At 48.1% G+C, this 22861-nt stretch overlaps 1 protein-coding gene across 3 annotated transcripts in view; it reads right to left on the bottom strand.

Moving 5' to 3' along the window:
• The window catches only part of LOC132402246 (pleckstrin homology domain-containing family G member 2-like), a 266962-nt gene that overhangs the window by 28900 nt on the left and 215201 nt on the right, over positions 1-22861 (bottom strand). For all 3 annotated transcript variants that reach the window (XM_059985016.1, XM_059985015.1, XM_059985017.1), the window contains 2 exons: positions 15970-16036; positions 971-1017 (listed from right to left, as the gene is read on the bottom strand). In XM_059985016.1, the coding sequence (XP_059840999.1) occupies positions 971-1017; positions 15970-16036 (114 nt within the window). The remainder of the gene's footprint in view (positions 1-970; positions 1018-15969; positions 16037-22861) is intronic.

Here is a 22861-nt window from a genome sequence, read left to right as displayed (position 1 = left end):
ATAATTTAGTATACCTCTATCAAATCTTCTCTCAATTTTCTATGTTCTGGGGAATAAAGTTCTAATCTATTCAATCTTTCCTTATAACTCAGGTCCTCCAGACCCAGCAACATCCTTGTAAATTTTCTCTGTGCTCTTTCAATTTTGTCTACATCTTTCCTGTAGGTAGGTGACCAGAACTGCACACAATACACCAAATTAGGCCTCACCAGCGTCTTGTACAACTTCAACATGACATCCCATCTCCTGTACTCAGTGCTTTGGTTTATGAAGGACAATGTGCTAAAAGCTTTCCTAGGACCCTATCAACCTGTGACACCACTTCCAATGAATTATGGACCTGTACTCCCAGATCCCGCTGTTCCACCACACTCTTCAGTGCCCTATCGGTCACTGTGTAAGGCATTCCCTAGTTGGTCCTTCCAAAGTGTAACAGCTTGCATAAATTCCACCTTCCATTTTTCCAGCTGCAAGCTCTGACATACTTACTCACTGTCCACTACACCCACAGTCTTGGTGTCATCTGCAAATTGGCTGTTAATCGCATTATCATCCAGATTACTGATATAAATGACAAACAACAAAGGACCCAACGCTGATCCCTGTGGCACCCCACTAGTCACACGTCTCAGTCACAGAGACAACCCTCGACTACCATTCTCTGGCTTCTCCCTCAAAGCCAGTGTCCATTCCAATTTACTACCTCATCTTGAATGCCGAGCAACTGAAGCTACCAGGAAAGCTGATGAAGACAAGGCAGTGGATGTTGTCTACATGGATTTTAGCAAGGGTTCTACGCAGACAACATCCTCTGCCTTGTCTTCATCAACTTTTCTGGTAACTTCCTCGAAAAACTCCGTAGGATTGGTTAGACACAATCTACCACGCACAAAGCTGCAGTGACTATCCGTAATCAGTCCCTGTCTATCCAAATACACATATATCCAGTCCTTTGCCCCGGAGCACTTACTTGGGATAGTTCATACAGTACACAGTGTAGATGTCAAATTCTTCACTCTGTGGGGAGAAAACACACACACACACACTTGTGTTAGGGTCACATGGACAGGGAGATCAATAAACTGGGGTCACAAAACAAAATTCAACACAGATCATGGGGTTAGGGAGAATGGGGAGAGAGGGGGGAACAAAGGGGGAGGGAGAAGGTGAGAGAAGGAAGGAGTGAGAAGGGAAGGGGGAAGGGGGAAGAGAGAGGGGAGGAGGGGAGAGAGAAGGGGAGGGGGGAGAGAGGGAGAAGAGGGGGGAGAGTGAAGGGGAGAGAGAAGGGGGAGAGAGAAGAGGGAGAGAGAAGGGGAAAAAAGCAGAATGAGAGAGATCAAAGGGATGGGAGAATGAGGAGGGGGGGGATGACAGGGTGATTTGTGAAGTCGGCAGTTTAGTCTTTATGCCGGATCTGAGACAGATGGCCAGCGATTTCCCCACTCCAACACCTTCTGCCTTTCCTGATTTGATCCAAGTGCTTGGATTATCCTCCTCTCTCTGGAACGGGGTCAGACAGGGTAAGGTATGGAGCGAGGGGCAGTTTAAGCACACAAGGCTGGAGTGTTTACCCTACTCTCCCTATAGCCCACAGGATAAACTGTTGACATACTGTGCATATGTGTGTGTGTGTGTGTGTAAAACTGGCACTAAGGAGGAGGCCCAGGATCCTACCAGCAGAGGGAGCTGCTGGCGCACAGGAGGATAATGAGTGAGTGAGTGAGAGAGAGAGAGAGACAGACAGAGATAGAGAGAGGGGAGGGGAGAGAGAGAGGAGAGAGAGACAGAGAGAGGGGAAGAGAGAGAGAGAGAGAGAGGGGGGGGAGAGAGAGAGGGAAGAAAGGCAGGGAGATGGGGAGAGAGGGTGGGAGGGGTAGATAGAGACAGGGAGAGAGGGGTAAGTAAGAGAGAGGAGGAAAAGGAGACAGACAGAGAGTGAGGTGTGGAAATGGGTAGAAGAGGGGGAGGAGGGAGAGATGGAGAAGGGGAGAGAAAGAGGAAGGAAGATGAGAAGGAGATGGGGTGAGAGGGAGTGCAGGGAGTGAGAAGGTGGAGGGAGGAAAGAATCAGAAGAAGAGGAAGGGAGTGAGGGGGAGTGAGAGTACGAGAGGTTGTGTGAAAGAGGGTGTGATTTAGAGAGGGCAATGTGTGTGTGTGTGAGGGGGGAATGAGAGAGGAGAGTGGAGATTAAAAGGAAGAGTAAGAGAAGGAGTGAGAAGTAAGAGTGTGAGAGAGTATCACACACGTGTGCATACAGACACAGCCATGCACGTGGACGCGCACACAGACTCGCCTTTAGTGACCGTCAGGGAGGTAGGAGATTGTTCAGACACCTCACCTGTCTCACGGTCACCACCCACACACGGTGATCTCAACAGGCCTGATTTCCCCCCACCACGAGGCCGAAGTTGACAGTGAACTTGGGTCTCGGACAAGGTTTTGGACTGGACTCGTGTTGTAATTTGTTTCTGTTTACTCCTTTCTTTGATGCAGTTTGACCGGGACAGACTGGCTCAGCGACCAGCAGTCAACAGACAACACAGCGCTGAACTGAACTGAACTGAACACTCCCAGACTGTCTCAAGGACTCTGCGGTCCGACGTTTAATACCCTGTGCGTGATCTGCTGGGTGTCTGACGTTTTTCTCTGGAGGGGTTCTACGGTGCTTCTTTGTTCCGTGGCTGTCTGCAGGACAAATTTCAGGGTTGTATATCGCATTCAGACTTCGATGATAGACGTACCTTGAACCAACACTGCAGGAGGTTTAAGCACTGGAGCAGAGTGTGGGGTTCGGGAAGGGTGCTGGGAGTTCCGGCCTAGTTGGAGAAACACGTGGTTGCTTTGACAACTGTCCAAAGGATTTAATTCTCTGCTTTTAATATTACATGTGAGCGGCAAACACTGCCAGAGATAAGTGAGTTCAGGGTGTGGGCTATTGCACGATGGAGAGAGGAGGGACAGAAATCAGAATCCGATTTATTATCACGGACGTACACTGAGTGGCCACTTTATTAGGTACACCTGCTCGTTACTGCAGATATCAATCAGGTGGCAGCAACTCAATGCATAAAAGCATGCAGACATGGTCAAGAGGTTCAGCTGTTGTTCAGACCAAACATCAGAATGGGGAAGAAGTGTATTCTCAGTGAGTGCCTGTGAGATGACTGTTGGCGCCAGATGGGGTGGTTTGACTATCTCAGAAAATGCTGATCACGTGGCATTTTCATGCGCAACAGTCTCTAGAGGTCACAGAAAAAGGTGTGAAAGACTAAAATCATCCAGAGAGCGGAAGATCTGTGGGTGAAAATGCTTTGTTAATGACAGAGGTTAGAGGAGAATGTCCAGGCTGATCCAAGGCGACAGTAACTCAAATAACCACACGTTACAACAGTGGTGCTCAGGAGAGCATCTCTGAACATGCAACGCGTGGAACCTTGAAGTGGATGGACTACAGGAGCAGAAGACCGTGAACGCTCACCTAGCGGCCACATTATTAGGTACAGGAAACACTGAATGAAGTGGCCACTGAGTGCACGTTGTGAAATATGTTGTTTTGTGACAGCAGTACAGTGCAATACATAAAGATTACCTGCATTCCTACTCCGGATGTAACAGAGTTACCCCCTTGGCCACTGAGCTCTCTAACAAACCTGCACAGACGTACCATTTTAAAGTATCTTGTACAGAATGCACAGGAATGCAAGAAGCTGTGGAGGATGGTGGGCCCAGCCCAGTACTTCACGGGCACCTCTCCCCACCATCAGTAGTGCCTACAAGATCCCCACCGTCCGGGCCAGGCCACCTTTTCACAGCTGCCATCAGGCAGGAGGCACAGAAGCCTGAAGACCCGCACCACATGGTTCCAACAATTGGTTTGTCGATCATTATGGAATATCCCTCTGGTGCTTCCTGCTCCCTCCCCACTCCCTTCCCCTTTTCCCAACCACGATTCCCCACTCCCTGCCCCCTTCCCACTCTCAGTCCACAACAGAGACCCATATCAGAAACCGGTTTATCATCGCTCACGTATGTCACGAAACCCGTTTTGTTTTTCACAGCAGCAGCAGTACAGTGTAATACATAAAATTACCACAGTCCTGTGCAAAAGTCTTAGGCACCCCAGTGATATATATGTGCCTCAAACTTTTGCACAGCATGGTATGTTGTAAAATATAGGGGTTTTTTTGCAGCAGCAGTACAGTGCAATACATAAAATTACTACAGTACTGTCTTAGGCATCCTCACTGCTGCACCCATGCAGACACGGACTTGTGCAGGTGACAATTAACTAAGCTTTGTAACCTGAGAAATCCAAATGACCATTATCTCCCCCTCACGCTTGTCCTTTGTTACCCGTCCTTCCTCTCTCTGCTCTCGCTTCTCCCCATCACTCTCCCACCTCCTCTGTCCTCCACCAACTACAGTCATGCAGTCAAAGGCAGAACAGGTACAGGCCACACAGCCCACTGTGCCAGTAATGACCAGTGTTACCCTCTGAAAACTCACACATTCCTGCACTCAGCCCGGAGTTTCAAGATTCAGGATTGTCATTTCCGGTGCACAAGGGTAAAGGAGAATGAAATAATTGTTACTCTGGATCCGATGCAGCACCAAAAAACACAACAAGGTAAAAAAAACACATTAAATAATATAAATCCCGGCGCTGTAGTAAGGAGGTTGTAGGTTCTGTGACTGCTCAGAGTTCCTTTGGGTGCTCCGGTTTCCTCCCACAGTCCGAAGATGTACCTGTTGGTAGGTCACTGTAAATTGTCCTGCGATTAGCGCAGGATTAAATCTGGGGCTGCTGGGTGATGCGGTTCAGAGGGTCGAATGAGCCTATTTTGAATCATCATCAACATGTGCTGTGTCATATGACATCATCATGATGTGGTGTGCCATATGACATCATCATGATGTGCTGTGCCATATGACATCATCATGATGTGCTGTGTCATACGACAAATGATAAAGTAGTGGTGGTTGGGGGTGCGGAGGGAGAGGTGTTAATCAGCTTTACTGCTTGGGGAAAGTAACTGTCTATGAGTCTGGTGGTCCTGGAGTAGATGCTGCGTGGTCCATGAGCAGGGTGGGTGAGGTCTTTTATGATGACGTTCCTTGCCAGTGTACCTTGGTGATCATCACCCCCACCCCCCAGCAAGCAGTACACACCCTACTTCAAACACTGTCTGTGTTAAAAAAAAATCCTTTACAGTACCAGCGACCTGGGTTCAATGCCCACCGTTGCCTGTGAGCAGTTTGCACGTTCTCCCCGTGATCGTGTGGGTTTCCTCCCACAGTCCAAAGACTGTTGGTAGGTTAATTGTTCATTGTAAATTGTCCCGTGATTAATCAAGGTTTATATCAGGGGCTGCTGGGCAGCACAACTTGAAGGGCCAGACCGGCCTGTTCCACACTGTATCCCAACAAATAATCTCAGCAAGTGGCCCGTGTGTGATGTAACTCGTTTGGTCGGTCGGGACCAGGATTTGAGTTCCTTTGGGATTTCACGTCAACGTCTGCTATAACTCGGAACGTTGGCTCCAATGATCCTGTCCCAATGGGGCCAGTTTCTTCTCCCTGGGGTTCACCAGCCTGACTCACCCTCAGTCAACTCTTCCGGAATGACACCCAGCACCAAGAGATCAGACTGGGGCGATGGTCTGTCCCCACCCCACAACCATAAGCAGGAGAAAGGGATAGGACAGCTCCACCTCCAGCCTGGGGGAAGGGTCTCTCAGATCGCAGGTTAATTTTATTTGTTGAGATACAGCGTGGAACACTGGTGTGTCCAACCCACCAACCCACACCACCCAGCAATCCCCTGATTTAATCCTAGCTAAATCACGGGACTCTTTACAATGACCAATTAATCTACCGACTATCTTTGGACTGTGGGAGGAAACCCACACGATCACCGGGAGAACGTACAAACTCCTTACAGACAGCGGTGGGAATTGAACCCAGGTCACTGGTACTGTAAAGTGTTGTGCTGACCATTACACTAGTGTGCCACAGACCAATAGATCAGAACCTCATATTCTCCCTGAATAGTTTACAGCCCCGATTGCATGAACATTGAATTCTCTTGGATCGATTCAAGATTCAGGATTGTTTAATGTCATTTCCTGTACACAAGGGTAAAGGAGAACAAAATAATTGTTACTCCAGATCCGATGCAGCACAAAAAACAAAATAAGATAAGGAACACAATAAGAAATTAAAAAACATATTAAATATAAATACACAAAATAGCTTACATACATAGATTGTGTGTCCACAAAGTGAAGCTAGGCACAGAAGTGTCTGTACATAAGGTGACTGACAGGGAATGATAAAGCAGTGGTGATTGGGGGTGTGGAGGGGTGGGTCAGCCTTACTGCCTGGGGAAAGGAACTGTTTTTGAGGCCGGCGGTGCTGCTGGGGAGGGGCTGCATTTCTGCAGAAGCATTAGTGAGGTTGTACAGAAAAGCTGGATGAACTCAGCAGGTCGGGCAGCAACCGTTGAAAGAAGCAGTCAACGTTTCGGGGTCGAGATAGGGATGAGTGCTGACGAAGGATCTCGGCCTGAAACGTTGACTGCTCCTTTCAACGGATGCTGCCCGACCTGCTGAGTTCATCCAGCTTTTCTGTACGTCTTGATTTGACCCCAGCATCTGCAGTGTACTAGTGAGGTTGTCTTAGATGACTGGAGTTTGTACTTGTCAAGGTGCAAGTTACACCTTACACAGTAAGACCGTCACCCAGGACGTGCCCTCTTCTCATTGCTACCTTCCAGGAAGAGGTGCAGGAACCTGAAGACACACACTCGATGATTCAGGAACAGCTTCTTCATCACAGATAATGGGCCCGTGAACGCTACCTCAGTCCTTTGCTTTCTTTTGACACCATTTATTTTCATTGGGGAGCACCTCATCCAACACCTCTGCAGCAGCCGCCACAAATGGGACTTGTGGTCAAATACTTTAATTCCGATTCCCATTGCCGTTCCATGGCTTCCTCTTGCGCCCTCAGAGAGACGGAGCAACGAACTTTCCACCCTTCCCTCTTCCTCTATTTCCCATTTTGATCTTCTATCTCTTCTCACCTGCCCCTGCGTGTCCTCTTCCTTCCCTTTCTCCTATGGCCCACTCTCCCTTCCTATCAGATTCCTTGCTCTCCAGCCGCTGACCTTTCCCACCCACCTGGCTTCATCCATCACCTTCCAGCTATCCTCCTTCCCCTCCCGCCATTTTTTTATTCAGGCGTCTTCTCCCTTCTTTCTCAGTCCTGCAGAAGGGTCTCGGCCCAAAATGTCCACTGTTTACTCTTTTCCATAGATGCTGCCTGACCTGCTGAGTTCCTCCAGCATTTTGTATCTGTTGCTCTGGATTTCTAGCATCTACAGACTTTCTCGTACTTATATTTGATAAATTTCTTATAGCAACTGTAAAGAGGGTTTCTTTTTTTTCTTTGTTACTGTTGGGAAAGGGTTTCCTTTTGTTAACTAGCAGGAATGCTAATTTACTGATAACGAGAATAGTATTCCTTTGTAAACCAAATGGGGATTAATGTTCTTTCTTCTGAGTCTGTAAGCTTTTGTTGACGGGCTTTTGGGCAGATCAGTGCGAGGGGGTCGAGAGAGAGGACGCAATGCTCTAAGCTGGGCGAGGATCGGACCCCAAAGGGTGGTCCGAGGCCGGGAGATTCTCCGGGGGGGGGGGGGATGAAGCTAGATGTGCTTGGTTGACCACTCGGAGGGTCCTGAGCTGTTTGGAGAGTCGAGGAGTTCGGAGGGTCCTGAGCTGCGAGTCGAGGAGTTCGGAGGGGATCGAATGGTGGCCAGAAGACTTCAGTAATTGAGCTCCAACGGTTGTGCACGAAGTGGTTTGGACTTTGATAAGTTTGGCGCCTTTTCTTTATTTTTTTTCTCTTCATATATACTGTATGGTTATTAATCACTTAGTTATAGTAACCTTTATAAATTGTACTCATTTAATCGCTTATGGTGTACTGTCTGTTTTTGGGCGAGGCGGGTCATCACACAGCATCCACACCAGCTGATTACCCAGTTTGGCGGGGCCGAAGGCTGCTCCCCCTAGACGAGAACGAGCTGAGTGAGCCTGAGGCGACCCAGGGAGTTACATTGTGGGGTGCTCGTCCGGGGTTGATTTCTGTGGAAGCTGTGTGATCACCCTCTTTAAATTGTGTCTGCGGCGAAGAGCTGGTGTGCCTTTGTGGGTGTGCGATTGCTGGTTATCGCTGTGTGTGTGTTGGGTGGGGTGGTTGCTGTTGGTAGCCTGGAGGTCGTTGTTCGAGTTCCGACTAGTGTTGACGAAATGGTGGTGGGACCATGGGTTGTCCGTACTGTTTGGAGATTGAGGAGTGACAGGTTGGAATGTTTCAGCAGTGGTGAGCTCCGCCCGGTTATTGGAATAATGTCCAGCCCTAAAGGGGCGGAGGCGTGGGCGGAGCGGACCTCTCAGTTGTTGGGTGAGTGGCAGTGCTTGGCTGAGGAAAAGCGACAGGGACGGGTTGAAAGTTTGAGTAGGCGGACTGGTGACTTTGTTAGAACTGTCAGGCGCAATTACCTCGAAGTGACCGCTGCCAGTTCTGGGAAAGTGTGGGAAAATGCGTGTGGTTCGACTGGAAGTCAAATGCCGCAGCTGGGGGGCTTATTATATCTGTGGCAGGAGATTGGTGGGAAGTTTTAGGGTATCCCTTTTTGCCTAGGGGGGCAGATAAATTGCTTGTGGTGCCAAGGGGATCTGTCAAGGGGATCAGTTGTTCCGTTGATTCGAGAGGTGTCGGGAAACTTAGAGGAGGCCCAGTGGGGAAACGGCTTGGGGTCTCTGGGGGAGCACGTTCCCAGCAATGTACCAAGGAACTCCCAAAAGGAACAGACCCTATTCCTGAAGGCTTAGAGGGGCCATGCGCACAGGTGTTGTTACGGATGGATGGAAGTCAAGTTAAAGCCATCCTCGGCACCGGGGAGCCGGTGAAGTTGCTGTACAGTTTGTTTCATAACCGTTATTGGAAGCATTTACCCTTGACAACATTGAGGACACTGGAGATTCGGAGTACCAGTGCCGGTGATTATCCAGACAACGGTTGTTGGTCAGTGAAAATGGAGTTCTTAGAGGCAAATGTGGAGGAGACTGAGGTTCATGAATCGTTAATGCTGATGTGTCCGGACACTGTTCAGACGGGCAGCGTTTCTGTTCTAGAGAGAACCAAAATCCTGCTGGTGCGCTTGGGAGCCTGCCCGGAGGAGGCGGGTGAGCGCTGTTTGGAGGCATTGTCGATGCACCCAGGGTTTCGAGCTGCTTGTGCGGACGTGTGTAGCAGCATTGGGCTGATACCGAATTCAAACAAGAGCCAGTGGTGGTACGGCCTGGGGGAAGTATCTGAGGGTGAGACCCTCTTCGTGGACGCTGCGAAATACCACGAGAGAGGGGAGTTGACTGCTGAAGACACCTCGGAGAGAGAGAGGTTGCGGCGACTGGCCCCTACAGCCGTGGAAGACGTAGGCAGCGTGTGTATGGATTATATTGCGTTGAAGAGGCGCACTGTCAGTGACCAGAATATGGCCCTGAGGGCCAGCGAGGCGATGGCCTGTCTGAGTGGTGTGAAGTGGTTTAAGGTGCTGGATTTGAGGAGTGGATGTTGCCAGATCCCGATGAGTGGGGCCGACAAGGAGAAGATGGCCGTTATAAATTCCCTAGGAGCCTTCGGGTCCGAAAAGATGCCACAGGGCATATCTGGAGCCCTTGCAACCTTCCTGCTGGGCAGGTGGAAGACCATAGGTTGATGTGGAGGCGTTTGGAGTTTTGGTGTATGTGGATGATCTCTTGGTGTTTGGATTTGCCTCAGGAGAATATGAAGTGAGGTCGTTGCAGGAGCAGCTGAGAACTACCGAGTTAAAGTGTTTTCGGGACACGTGCCAGGGCTGGCGAAGGTCGCAGTTCGTGAGAGACTGTCTCTACGGAATCAAGTTTGAAATGAAGACGGAGAGACTGGAGGAAGTGATCTGGAACCATTCGGAAGACTTACAAGTTGGAGAGAATGAAGAAAGTTGTCTGACTGAGGGTAATAGCAAACTGAGAACCCAGAGAGGGGAGTTTGCAGAGGTGAAGAAATTACAGACGAATCTCAGAAGAGAGAAGCGGAAGCTTGAAGGGAACCTGAAGATGACCATCGACAGTTCAAATGAAGTGCAAAACCTGAAAGTTGATCTGGAAGAAGTCATGAGGAAGAAAAAGCTGGAGAGAAGTGCAGTGAATACTGAACAGGAGGCTGAAGAGACTGCGGGAGCAGTGCAGGCCACGTGTTTCCGTTTGGAGAAGATCAAACAGCAGCTACCGATCACAGGAATGAGGAAGAATACAGATTCGATGGATGATGTGCTGGATGTGTGGTACATGCTGCCTTTTGCTGACTTTCCCTCGATTGAGGAAGAGACCTTTGGCCCTTCTCCCATTGAGTCAGGTGTAGCGGGGAGGGTTAGCTGTGTGCAGTGTGGGGCATGAGTGAGAGGTTGAGAGAGGAGTTGGTAGTGGGCCCAAGGTATCCCCAGTTGTGTCCGAGCCTGAAGGGTTTAGGTGAGGGGGTACGGAGGCCTCAGAAGGGTTAGGGAACTCCCAGATAGTTGGCCTAAGTAGCGCCTGAGGAACAGGGCGTGAGGGTTACTGTGTGGGGAGGAGATGTCGCTGTTTGTGCTTGGGTTACGGTGTGTTGGCAGGAAAGGTGGCGAGTTATTTAGTAGTCATGAGGACATAACTTTTATTTGGTGGAGGAAGTGTGTAAAGGGGGTTTCTTTTTTTTTCTTTGTTACTGTTGGGAAAGGGTTTCCTTTTGTTAACTAGCAGGAATGCTAATTTACTGATAACGAGAATGGTATTCCTTTGTAAACCAAATGGGGATTAATGTTCTTTCTTCTGAGACTGTAAGCTTTTGTTGACGGGCTTTTGGGCAGATCGGCGCGAGGGGGTCGAGAGAGAGGGCGCAATGCTCTAAGCTGGGCGAGGATCGGACCCCAAAGGGGGGTCCGAGGCCGGGAGATTCTCCGAGGGGGGGGGGGGGGATGAAGCTAGATGTGCTTGGTTGACCACTCGGAGGGTCCTGAGCTGTTTGGAGAGTCGAGGAGTTCGGAGGGTCCTGAGCTGCGAGTCGAGGAGTTCGGAGGGGATCGAATGGTGGCCAGAAGACTTCAGTAATTGAGCTCCAACGGTTGTGCACGAAACAACAAATCTCAGGACGTGTGCCAATGATATCAAACCTGATTCGGATTCTGTGCTCTCAGATCTTCTCTGAAGTGCAGAATTATGTTGTGATTCAGTCTCTTGTACGGGCATCTGAATCACAACATCCTTTTTCCCTCTTTGGTGTGCTTTTTATCAGACTTGCACATTCTCTCTAAGTGACCTTGTCTATGACATATTCTGCACACTTTTTCTCTGAACCAACAGTCATTGGCATCGTTGAGAGGATTTGCCAAATCGATAAAATTTTTGGCTTTTTGCACTAGTCAGGGACATTTTGTGTGTTTCACATTCTAAACTCTTTTTCTGTAGTTCTGATGCATCCTTTGTTGCAGCCTCTGACAGTACTGCAATGGTCAATGCCCATTCTAAGGTTAGTTCCCTTTCTAACAGTAGCCTCATTTGAGTGCTTTGATTATCATGCCCCATACAAGCCTGTCCATTAACGCATCAGAAAGTCTATCTCTAAAATCACAGTACTGGGAAAGTTTGCTCAGTTCTGCAATGGATTCAGAAATGCTTTCATCCTTTGGTTCCTTCAGTGAAACTTAAATCTCGCAGCTATTACTAGCAGCTTTGGGCTCAAGTGATTTTGTAAAATTGCAACAATTTTGTTGAATGTTGAGCTTGCTGGCTTTTCGGGGGTTACCAAGTTGCATGAGAGACTGTATGTTTTAGCACCCATTAAGCTGAGAAGTGTGGAGACTTTCATTTCCTCACCCATGTCGTTAGCATTACATACAGTTCAACCCTCTCGCTGTACAGCTCCTACCACTATAAACTTGGTCAACTTTCCCGACCAAGGCCATTATCATATTATTTTCACTTTAGCTTTGCTAGTTGTACGTCTCTCACTGTGTACAGTGCACCATCAGTCACGCATCCCTGTGCCAAAATCCATGACTGGTTTTTCCGTACCGGTTCACTATTTCCTCTCTCTCTCCCTCCCTTCCTCCGAGGCCCTGGTGAGACTACACCTGGAGTATTGTGTTCAGTTTTGGTCTCCAAATTTGAGGAAGGACATTCTTGCTATTGAGGGAGTGCAGTGTAGGTTCACAAGGTTGATTCCCGGGATGGCGGGACTGTCATATGTTGAAAGATTGGAGCGACTGGGCTTGTATACACTGGAATTTAGAAGGATGAGAGGGGATCTGATTGAGACATATAAGATTATTAAGGGATTCGACACACTAGAGGCAGGAAACATGTTCCCGATGTTGGGGGAGTCCAGAACCAGAGGCCACAGTTTATGAATAAGGGGTAGGCCATTTAGAACAGAGCTGAGGAAAAACTTTTTCACCCAGACAGTTGTGGATCTATGGAATGCTCTGCCTCAAAAGGCAGTGGAGGCCAATTCTCTGGATGCTTTCAAGAAAGAGTTAGATAGAGCTCTTAAAGACAGCGGAGTCAAGGGATATGGGGAGAAGGCAGGAACGGGGTACTGATTGTGGATGATCAGCCATGATCACACTGAATGGAGCTGCTGGCTCGAAGGACCGAATGGCCTGCTCCCGCACCTATTGTCTATGTTCTATTGAGTTTTGGCGTCTTGTAACTGCTGGTACAGTTGGTGATATTTGCTGACATTCAACTTAGTACTCATCATCAACCTGTTGCGTCTTTTCAACTACATACAGTATCAAATCAATGAAGGCACGCACTCTGAGGTGAAGTTAGCTTGTATATTCACAGACAGACATACTTTATTGATCCCGAGGGAAGAGAGGGAGGCTCTCTTGGCAGAAAGCAACAAATCAATGTGCATGGGTAAGTTATCAGTCAATAATTACTGCTAAGGTGAGTCATTGTGCTAAAAGAAACAGATCCGTACATTTCATTCCCTACAGGTGGGTGACCAGAGCTGTCAGCGTCGAAGCCGGGGCTCTGGTGCTGGGGGCAGCATTCCCTTATGGACTGCCCAATACCCTCCTCTCTGGTGTGTGACTCTTGTTCAGGCCAATAAAAGGACCAAAAGGAGACAGAATGTAAGTGTCTGAGAACCGTACAGTAAACTTGATTTTTCGTTGTCTGAGGCCTCCCACACCCCAGTGTTCAGGGATCGCTTCTTAATGACAGATGGTAATTTGAGAAGGACTTCTGAAGGAGTCCTCATGAAATAATTTATGCTGGGTTTTTTTTTACAGAGCTGTACCCTGTTACAACCCCTCTGGGCTAAAACCTTTGAAAAATAAAATTTGAGAACGTTACACACTTTGGAATCTGCAGGGTTCCCTGAGCGTCACAGAGCAGCTGTCTCTCATCTGTAGGAAAGGCAATGGTTTTCCCGCCCACACTCTGTAACACAACAAGCGGGCGGTACTGCAGAGAGCAGAAGATCGTGAGATATAGGAGCAGAATTAGGCCATTCAGCCCATTGAATCTGCTCCACCATTCCATCATGCCTGATTACTATCCCTCTCAAAACCAGTCTCCTGCCTTTTTCCTGTAACCTTTGATGCCCTGACCAATGAAGAATCTAACAACCTCCACTTTAAATACATCCAATGACCTGGCCTCCACAGTCATCTGTGATAAAGAAATTTCTCAATGCCTCCGTTCTAAATGGACTTCCCTCTATTCCAGGGGTTTCCAACCTGGGCTCCATGAACCCCTCAGTTCATGGTGGGGGCTTGTGGCATGGAAAAGGTTGGGAACCGCTGCTCTATCCCGAAGGCTGTGCACTCTTCTCTTGGACTCCCCCACTACAGGAAACACCCTCTTGCCATCCACTTTATCGAGACATTTCAACATCTGACAGGTCTTAGTGAAATCCCTCCCTCTCCGTTCTTCTAAACTCCAGCAGTACAGGCCCAGCGCCACCATACATTCCTCGTATGTCAACCCTACCTTTCCCAGGAACATTCTCCTCAAGACCCTCCCCAATGCCTGCATAACCTTTCTCAGGTACGAGATCCAAAACTGCTCACAACACTCCAAGTGTGGTCTGACCAGTGCTTTATAAAGCCTCAATATTACATCCTTTCCTTTGCATTCTAGTCCTCTTGAAATGAATGCTAACACTGCCTTTGCCTTCCTCACCACCAACTCAATCTGCAAGTTAGCCTTTAGGGAATCCTGCTCGAGGCCTTCTGTCCTGCTGGCCCATTCCTGAGGTCACAGCATCAGCCCAAGATTCCCACTTTTTAACAGAGCCCTCATTTTCTATTTTCTCATTACTTCCAAGGGAATGACAACCTTCCCGTAGGCTTTGGAGGTCTGCATGCCTCATTGACCCAGGGGGCTATGTTGGCTGGAGCTTTGGCTCTTGGTAGGGTCACCCATGCCAAACAGGTCAAAGGGTAGAGGTCAGACTAAGAGTGATCCACCGGTCCTCCAGGATCAGGGGTTCAGCTCAGGACTAACAACCCTGACTGGTCAAACAAAACTGTTACAGAAACAGCAATGAAGAATCCTTCTACATCTGAGAGTGACGATATTCCTGAGTCTCCACCCGGGCTTGCATGGCTGACCCTGAACCAGACCTGGGTGTAAAATAGAGAAGATGGATAGAGAGAGATGGGAGACTGTCAACACTGTCCTAAGCACCAGTGGCGTAATAGACAATAAGTAAGTCTCATTTATTTATTCAGATACAGCGTGGATACGACCTTCCAGATCTTTCAGCCGTGCCGCCCAGCAACCCCCGATTTCACCCCAGCCCAACCACAGCACAATTTACAATGACCAATTAACCCATCAACTGGCACACCTTTGGACTGCGGGAGGAAACCGGAGCAAGCCCGTGCGGTCACCAGCACAGTAGAGTGTTGTGCTAACCTCGATGCTACCATGCAGCCTCTCCTTTCATTAACTACTGCTTTGTGTCAGCCTCAGACACGTTCAGTGACTCAGCCGTGAAATGCCAGGGGGCTCTGGGGATTCCAAGGATCCACATGCAAAGCAGAGAAATTCTTCGGCAGTGCGTAGGCAGAAGGAATTAGCTCAGTTGGCACAACTTTGTGGGCTGACTGGTCTGTTCAACCTCTGCCTTACAGGGGCCATCTCTTACCCTGCCACAATGCCACCAGAGGGGGAGAGAGGAGTGGGGGGAGAGGGAGAGAGAGGGAGAGGGAGAGAGAGGGGGAGGAGAGAGAGGGGGAGGAGAGAGAGGGGGAGGAGAGAGAGGGGGAGGGGGAGGAGGGAGAGGGGGAGGGGAGGAGGGAGAGGGGGAGGGGAGGGGGATAGGGGAGAGGGGGAGGGGAGGGGAGCAGGGAGGGGGAGGAGAGAGGGGGAGAGGGGGGAGGGGGAGAGAGGGGGAGAGGGGGAGGGGAGGGGAGAGGGGGAGGGGAGAGGGGGAGGGGAGAGGGGGAGGGGAGAGGGGGAGAGGAGGGGAGGGGGAGAAGGGGGAGAGAGAAGGGGGAGAGAGAAGGGAGAGAAAGGGGGAGAGGGGAGAGAGAGAGGGGGGGAAAGAGAGGGGGAGAGAAGGGGAAGAAGAGAGAGAAAAGGGGAAGGTGAGAGAGAAAAGGAGAGAGTGGGAAAGGAAGGTGAGAGAGGGAGAGGGAGAGGGGAAGGAGAGGGGGAGAAGAGAGGAAAGAGGAGAGATCACACACACTTGGTCATCCCAACCTTTAGAATTCCCTGTTCAGTTTCTCCACCATCCCCTCCCTAGACACCATTCTAGCTCCCGGTAATCACTGAGAGCTTTCAGCCGTCACAGCAATGGAGGGTGCTGTGGCTGGTTGTGGGAGGGGCTTCAGCGTGAGGGGAGAGCTGAAAATATCTGCCTACTCACCCGTTCCACAAAGCATTCCGCCACCCCAATGGGGTCTTTGCAACCCTCCAGGTCTTCCAGCAGCTCACTGTAAGAAGAAATAACTGTTAGAGTGTGGGCAAAGGAGAATCACATTCAGGATTATGTCACTGGCATCAGGTGTGTCATGAAACTTGCTATCTTGCGGCAGCAGTACAACGCAATATATAACATGTACTATCCATTACAGTTAGAAATACAGACAGTGTGTGTGTGTGTGTGTGTGTGTGTGTGTGTGTGTGTGTGTGTGTGTGTGTGTGTGTGTGTGTGTGTGTGTGTGTGTGTGTGTGAGTGAGTGAGTGTGTGAGGGTGTGTGTGAGTGAGTGAGTGAGTGTGTGAGGGTGTGTGTGAGTGTGTGTGTGTGAGTGTGAGTGAGTATGTGAGTATGTGAGTGTGAGTGAGTATGTGAGTGTGAGTGAGTGAGTGTGTGAGGGTGTGTGTGAGTGAGTATGTGAGTGTGTGTGTGTGTATGTGAGTGTGAGTGTGTGTGTGTGAGTGTGTGTGTGAGTGTGTGTGTGTGTGTGAGTGTGAGTGTGTGTGTGAGTGTGAGTGAGTATGTGAGTGTGATTGAGTATGTGAGTGTGAGTGAGTGAGTGTGTGAGGGTGTGTGTGAGTGAGTATGTGAGTGTGTGTGTGTGTATGTGAGTGTGAGTGTGTGTGTGTGAGTGTGTGTGTGAGTGTGTGTGTGTGTGTGAGTGTGAGTGTGTGTGTGAGTGTGAGTGAGTGAGTGTGTGAGGGTGTGTGTGAGTGAGTATGTGAGTGTGTGTGTGTGTATGTGAGTGTGAGTGTGTGTGTGTGAGTGTGTGTGTGAGTGTGTGTGTGTGTGTGAGTGTGAGTGTGTGTGTGAGTGTGAGTGAGTATGTGAGTGTGATTGAGTATGTGAGTGTGAGTGAGTGAGTGTGTGAGGGTGTGTGTGAGTGAGTATGTGAGTGTGAGTGAGTGTGTGAGGGTGTGTGTGAGTGTGTGTGTGAGTGTGAGTGTGTGTGAGTGTGTGTGTGAGTGTGAGTGAGTGTGTGAGGGTGTGTGTGAGTGCGTGAGTGCATGTGCGTGCGTGTATACATTTATCATTCATTCATTCTGTGCTGTGTCATATGAAGTGGGCAATCATGACCTTTCCATGACCATGATTGCTCTCAGCAACCCTTTCTACAGAAGTAGTTTGTCATTCCCAAAGGGTTTTGGCCTGAAATGTCGGCTGTACTTTTTTCCATAAATGCTGTCTGGCCTGCTGAATTCCTCCAGCATTTTGTGCGTGCTGCACAGAATACTCCAAGTTAGGCCTCATCAATGTCACCCCAACTCTTGTATTCAATATATTGATTTACGAAGGCCAGTGAGCCTAAAACTTCCTTTATGACTCAATCTAACTGTGATGCCTCTTTCAAAGAATTATCGATCTATGTTCCCAAATCCCTTTGTTCTACCATAATCCTCGGTGCCCCATTGTTCACCATGTGAGGCCTACCCTGGTTGGTTCACCCAAAACGCAACACCTCGCACTTGTCTGCATTAAACTCCATCTGCCACTTCTCAGCTGCTCCAGACCCTCTGCACTCTCTGATAGTCTTCCTTACTGCACGCTAAACTCCAAATCTGGCCTCACCAAAGGGTCTCGATGGGGACTTGAGGAACTATGATCTTCAGGCCAAAAGGACCGCAAGTTGGGGAGTGTCGTAGGATAGAGTCATAGAAAAGTACAGCGCAGAAACTGGCCCTAGGCCAAACCATTTTTAAATGCCTACTCCTATTGACCTGCACCAGGATCGTAACCCTCCAAACCCTTACTATCCACGTACCTATCCAATCTTCTTTTAAACTTTGAAATCGAGCTTGAGATTAAAGACAGTACAGACCCGATGGGCTGAAGGGTCTCCTCCTCCCACTGGAATGAACTTGGCTTTACCGGTGATCGTCACCCTCATGCAACGTTCTAACCTGCTTCAAAAGAGCTGACCATGGGCCAGATCTGGACTCTGGAACTAGGAGAGCGCCAGGACGTTCTGTGGCTGAAAGAAGGTGGGAGGGAGTGGACGGGACTCTGTCTGACCAATGACCACAGCCCCTGAAACCAGACCACTCGACCTCCAACATCAGGCCGCACCGCTTGGCTGCTTCATCGCAGGATTGCTGTATCCCAGCTTCCCAAGCCTAACCCTCCAGGGAAAACGTATCCTTGCAGAGAAGCCAGGAGTCCCAGGCTGAACTGTGATTTGGGAGCCATTGTAAAGGGATTGTTAGGATGGAAATGCCTGAGGCAGGCATCAGGGCTGGAAAAGAAGGGTAAGAAGGTGGGGGAAGAGGGAGGAGGACTAGCTGGCAGGTGATAGGTGAAACCAGGTGGGTGAGCGGAAAAGGGAGGATGAAATACGAAGCTGGGAAGTAATAGGTTGAAGAGGTAAAGAGCTGAAGAAGGAGGAATCTGATAGGAGAGGAGAGTGGACCATGAGAGAAAGGGGAGGAGGAGAAGCACCAGAGGGAGGTGATGGGCAGGTGAGGAAAGCCAGAGAGGGGAATGGAAGCAGAGAGAATAGTGAGGGAGTGGAACTGCCAGAAGTTAGAGAAATTGGTGCTCATGCTGTCAGGTTGGAGACTACCCAGACAGAACATGCTCTCCTCCCACCTGAGAGTGGCCTCCTGTGGCATTAGAGGAGGCCATGGACCAACATGCCAGAATGGGAATTAAAATGGGTGGCCTGTTGTAGCAGGCGGGTGAAGCGGTTCCCCAATCTGCGTCGGCTCTACAATCCAAAAGAAGGCTAAGGAGGTTGAATTTGTCACAAGTTTGGACGGATGTACTGCTGAAAGTATTCTGACTGGTTGCATTATGGCCTGCCACAGCTGGATTGTATGAAGCTGCACGGAGCAGTCGACTCAGCCCAGTACATCACAGGCACACCTCTCCCCACCAGCGTCATATCTACTGCCTCAAGAAGGCAATTTCCATCATCAAAGAGCCCCACCACTCAGGCCATGCCATCTTCTCACAGCTACCATTAGGCAGAAGGTACAGAAGCCTGAAGTCCCACCCTACTAGGTTCAGGAACAGTTGCATCCCTTCAACTATTCAGTTGTTGAACCAATTGGCACAACCCTAATCATTACCTCAGTACAGCAACACTGTGACAGTGAACCTTTTATATTCTAATCGTGTTGTTCCTGTACAATTTTATATATGTTTTTCATATATATGGGCCTGTGTTGCTGCAGCAAGTAAGCCTTTCACAGCATCTGTGCACACAAATGTTGTACTTCTTTGCACGACTGAAATTAGGTGACAGCTTACTTGGTGGTTCATAAAGCAGGAAATGCAACTAAATATTTTATTAACAACACTTCTGTGGAAATTTATGGTAAGTGATCACTGCAAACAAGGAAGAGGCAAGCAAAGGTAAGGCTGACTCGAGGGCGGAGGCGTGCAGATGCGAGGCTGACTCGAGGGCTGAGGCGTGCAGGTGCGAGGCTGACTCGAGGGCGGAGGCGTGCAGGTGCGAGGCTGACTCAAGGGCTGAGGCGTGCAGGTGCGAGGCTGACTCGAGGGCTGAGGCGTGCAGGTGCGAGGCTGACTCGAGGGCGGAGGCGTGCAGGTGCGAGGCTGACTCGAGGGCGGAGGCGTGCAGGTGCGAGGATGACTCGGAGCAAGGTCGAGGCATGTTCAAGGAGCAATGGTCGGAGCAAAGTCTAGATGGAGTTGGGGCATGCGAAACAGAGAAACGTTGAAGCCTCGGATTTTCTTGTTTTGTGGCTGCCTGTGAGGAGACAGATGTCAAGGCTGTATAATTTATTCATACTTTGATAATAAATGCACTTTGAACTCTGAACAGGTGACGATAGAGTCCATTTTGACATCAGGACCTCTGATGATCTGATATCACTGTAATACTGTTTCACACTAAAGATGTGAGAAATCCTATCACACGGTTTAAAGTTCAAAGTTAAAAGTAAATTTGTTATCAAAGTACATACTGTATATGTCACCATATACAACCCTGAGGTTCATTTTCTTGCAGGTGTTCAAAGTAAACACAAAGAAACAACAAAATAAACCAACAATAATAACACAGGACAGATGGTTAATACAAAATATGATCAAAAATACATAATAAAAGACCCAAAAGTTCAAGACAACAAATGTAGAAAATGCTGAGAGAAAACAGAAACAATCCAGCACATTACAGGATCCTACAGCAGTTTAACTCAATCTGATTACGTACGCAGACATAAACAACTGGCAAACACCATTCACCAAAATCTTGCTTTAAAACACAAACTCATAAATGAAATCACACCTAACCATAAATACAAGCCTGATCCACAAATTATAAAAAGTATTCACACTCCCACCCCCCCCCCCCCCGGAAGTTTTCAGGTTTTATTGTTTTATAACATTGAATCACAGTGGATTTAATTTAACCGTTCTGACACTGATCAACAGAAAAGTGAATGTGAAAACAGATCTCAACAAAGTGATCTGAATTAATTAGTATTCACCCCCTTTAATATGACACACCAAATCATCGCAAGCAGCCAATTGGTTTTAGAAATCACATAATTAGTTAAATGGGGATCACCTGTGTGCAGTCACGGTGTTTCAATTGACTGTAGGAAAAATACACCTGTATCTGGAGGGTTCAACTGCTGGTAAGTCAGTATCCTGGCAAAAACTGCACCATGAAGACAAAAGAACACTCCAAGCAACTCCATGAAAAGGTTATTGAAAAGCGCAAGTCAGGAGATGGATACAAAAAAAATCTCCAAGTCACTGAATATTTCTTGGAGTACAGTTAAATCAATCATCAAGAAATGGAAAGAATATGGCACAGCTGTAAATCTGCCTAGAGCAGGCCGTCCTCAAACACTGAGTGACCGTGCATGAAGGGGACTAGTGAGGGAGGCCACCAAGAGACCTGTGACAACTCTGGAGGAATTACAAGCTTCAGTGGCTGGGATAGGAGAGATGGCACATACAACAACTGTTGTCCAGATGCTTCACCAGTCACAGCTTTATGGGAGAGTGACAAAGAGAAAGCCACTGTTGAGAAAGAAAACATGAAATCTCAGCTAGAGTTTGTCAGAAGGCATGTGGGAGACTCTGAAGTCAGCTGGAAGAAGGTTCTATTGTTTGATGAAATCCAAATAGAGCTTTTTGGCCATCAAACTAAACACTGCACATCATCAAACACACATTATCTCTACCATGAAGCATGGTGGTGGCTGCATCACGCTGTGGGGATGCTTCACTGCAGCAGCCCCTGGACGGCTTGTGAAGGTAGAGGGTAAAATGAATGCAGCAAAATACAGGGAAATCCTGGAGGAAAACCTGATGCAGTCTGAAAGAGAACTGTAACTTGGGAGAAGATTTGTTTTCCAGCAAGGCAATGACCCCAAGCATAAAGCCAAAGCTACACGGGAATGGCTTAAAAACAAAGTTAATGTCCTGGAGAGGCAGTCAGAGTCCAGACCTCAATCCAATTGAGAATTTGTTGCTGGACATGAAAAGAGCTGTTCTCTCACAATCCCCATGCAATCTGACAGAGTTTGGCCAGTTCTGTAAAGAGGAATGGGGAAAATTTGCAGTGTCAGATGTGCAAAGCTGATAGAGACCTATCCACACAGACTCCAGGCTGTAAATGATGCCAAGGGTGCATCTACTAAATAGAAGGGGGGTGAATATATATGCAATCAATTATTTTGTGTTTTATATTAGTAATAAAGTTAGACCAATTTGTAGAGATCTGTTTTCACTTTGACACAATAGTCTTTTTCTATCAATGTGTCAAAAAGCCAAATTAAATCCATTATGACTCAATGTTGTAATACATGAAAACTCCCAGGAGGGGTGAATACTTTTTATAGGCACTGTATATTATGACCCATCAGTTATTACTGATAGGACAATCCATGATAACCATATGGATATAATATTACATGATAAACAAGCAAGAACAGCTTATTTAACAGATTTAGCCATTGCAAACACACACAACATACAGAAATCAGTCAGTGAAAAACACCAGAAATATGCTGAATTAGAAGAGGAAATTGAAAGACTATGGAACATAAACAGGATATACATTGTCTCGATAGTAACATCTATAACTGGTGTGATCCCAAAGGCACTACACAATTGCATTAAACAATGAGGGCTTTACTTTACTGTCACCAAACAATTGATACTAGAACATACAATCATCACAGCAATATTTGATTTTGCGCTTCATGCTCCCTGGAATACAAATCGAAGTAAATATAATAAAAATTTAAATTATAGATCATAATTAGAAAATAGAAAAGGGAAAGTAAGGTAATCAAGTCAAGTCACTTTTATTGTCATTTCGACCATAACTGCTGGTAAAGTGCATAGTAAAAATGAGACAATGTTTGTCAGGACCATGGTGTTACATGACACAGTACAAAAATTAGACTGAACTAAGTAAAAATAAACAACACAGGGAAAGCTACACTGGACTACAGACCTACACTGGACTACGTAAAGTGCACAAAAACAGTGCAGGCATTACAATAAATAATAAACAGGACAGTAGGGCAAGGTGTCAGTCCAGGCTCTGGGTATTGAGGAGTCAGATAGCTTGGGGGAAGAAACTGATACATAGTCTGGTCGTGAGAGCCCGAATGCTTTGGTGCCATTCCCCGGACAGCAGAGGGAGAAGAGATTGTATGAGGGATGCGTGGGGTCCTTCATAATGCTGTTAGCTTTGCGGATGCAGCGTAAATGTCCGTGATGGTGGGAAGAGAGACCCCGATTATCTCAGCAGACCTCACTATCCGCTGCAGGGTCTTGCGATCCGAGATGGTGCAATTTCCGAACCAGGCAGTGATGCAGCTGCTCAGGATGCTCTGAATACAACCCCTGTAG

This window comes from Hypanus sabinus, chromosome 11 (genome assembly GCF_030144855.1).
Source record: "Hypanus sabinus isolate sHypSab1 chromosome 11, sHypSab1.hap1, whole genome shotgun sequence".
NCBI lineage: Eukaryota > Metazoa > Chordata > Chondrichthyes > Myliobatiformes > Dasyatidae > Hypanus > Hypanus sabinus.
This window is presented reverse-complemented; position numbering and strand designations above follow the sequence as displayed.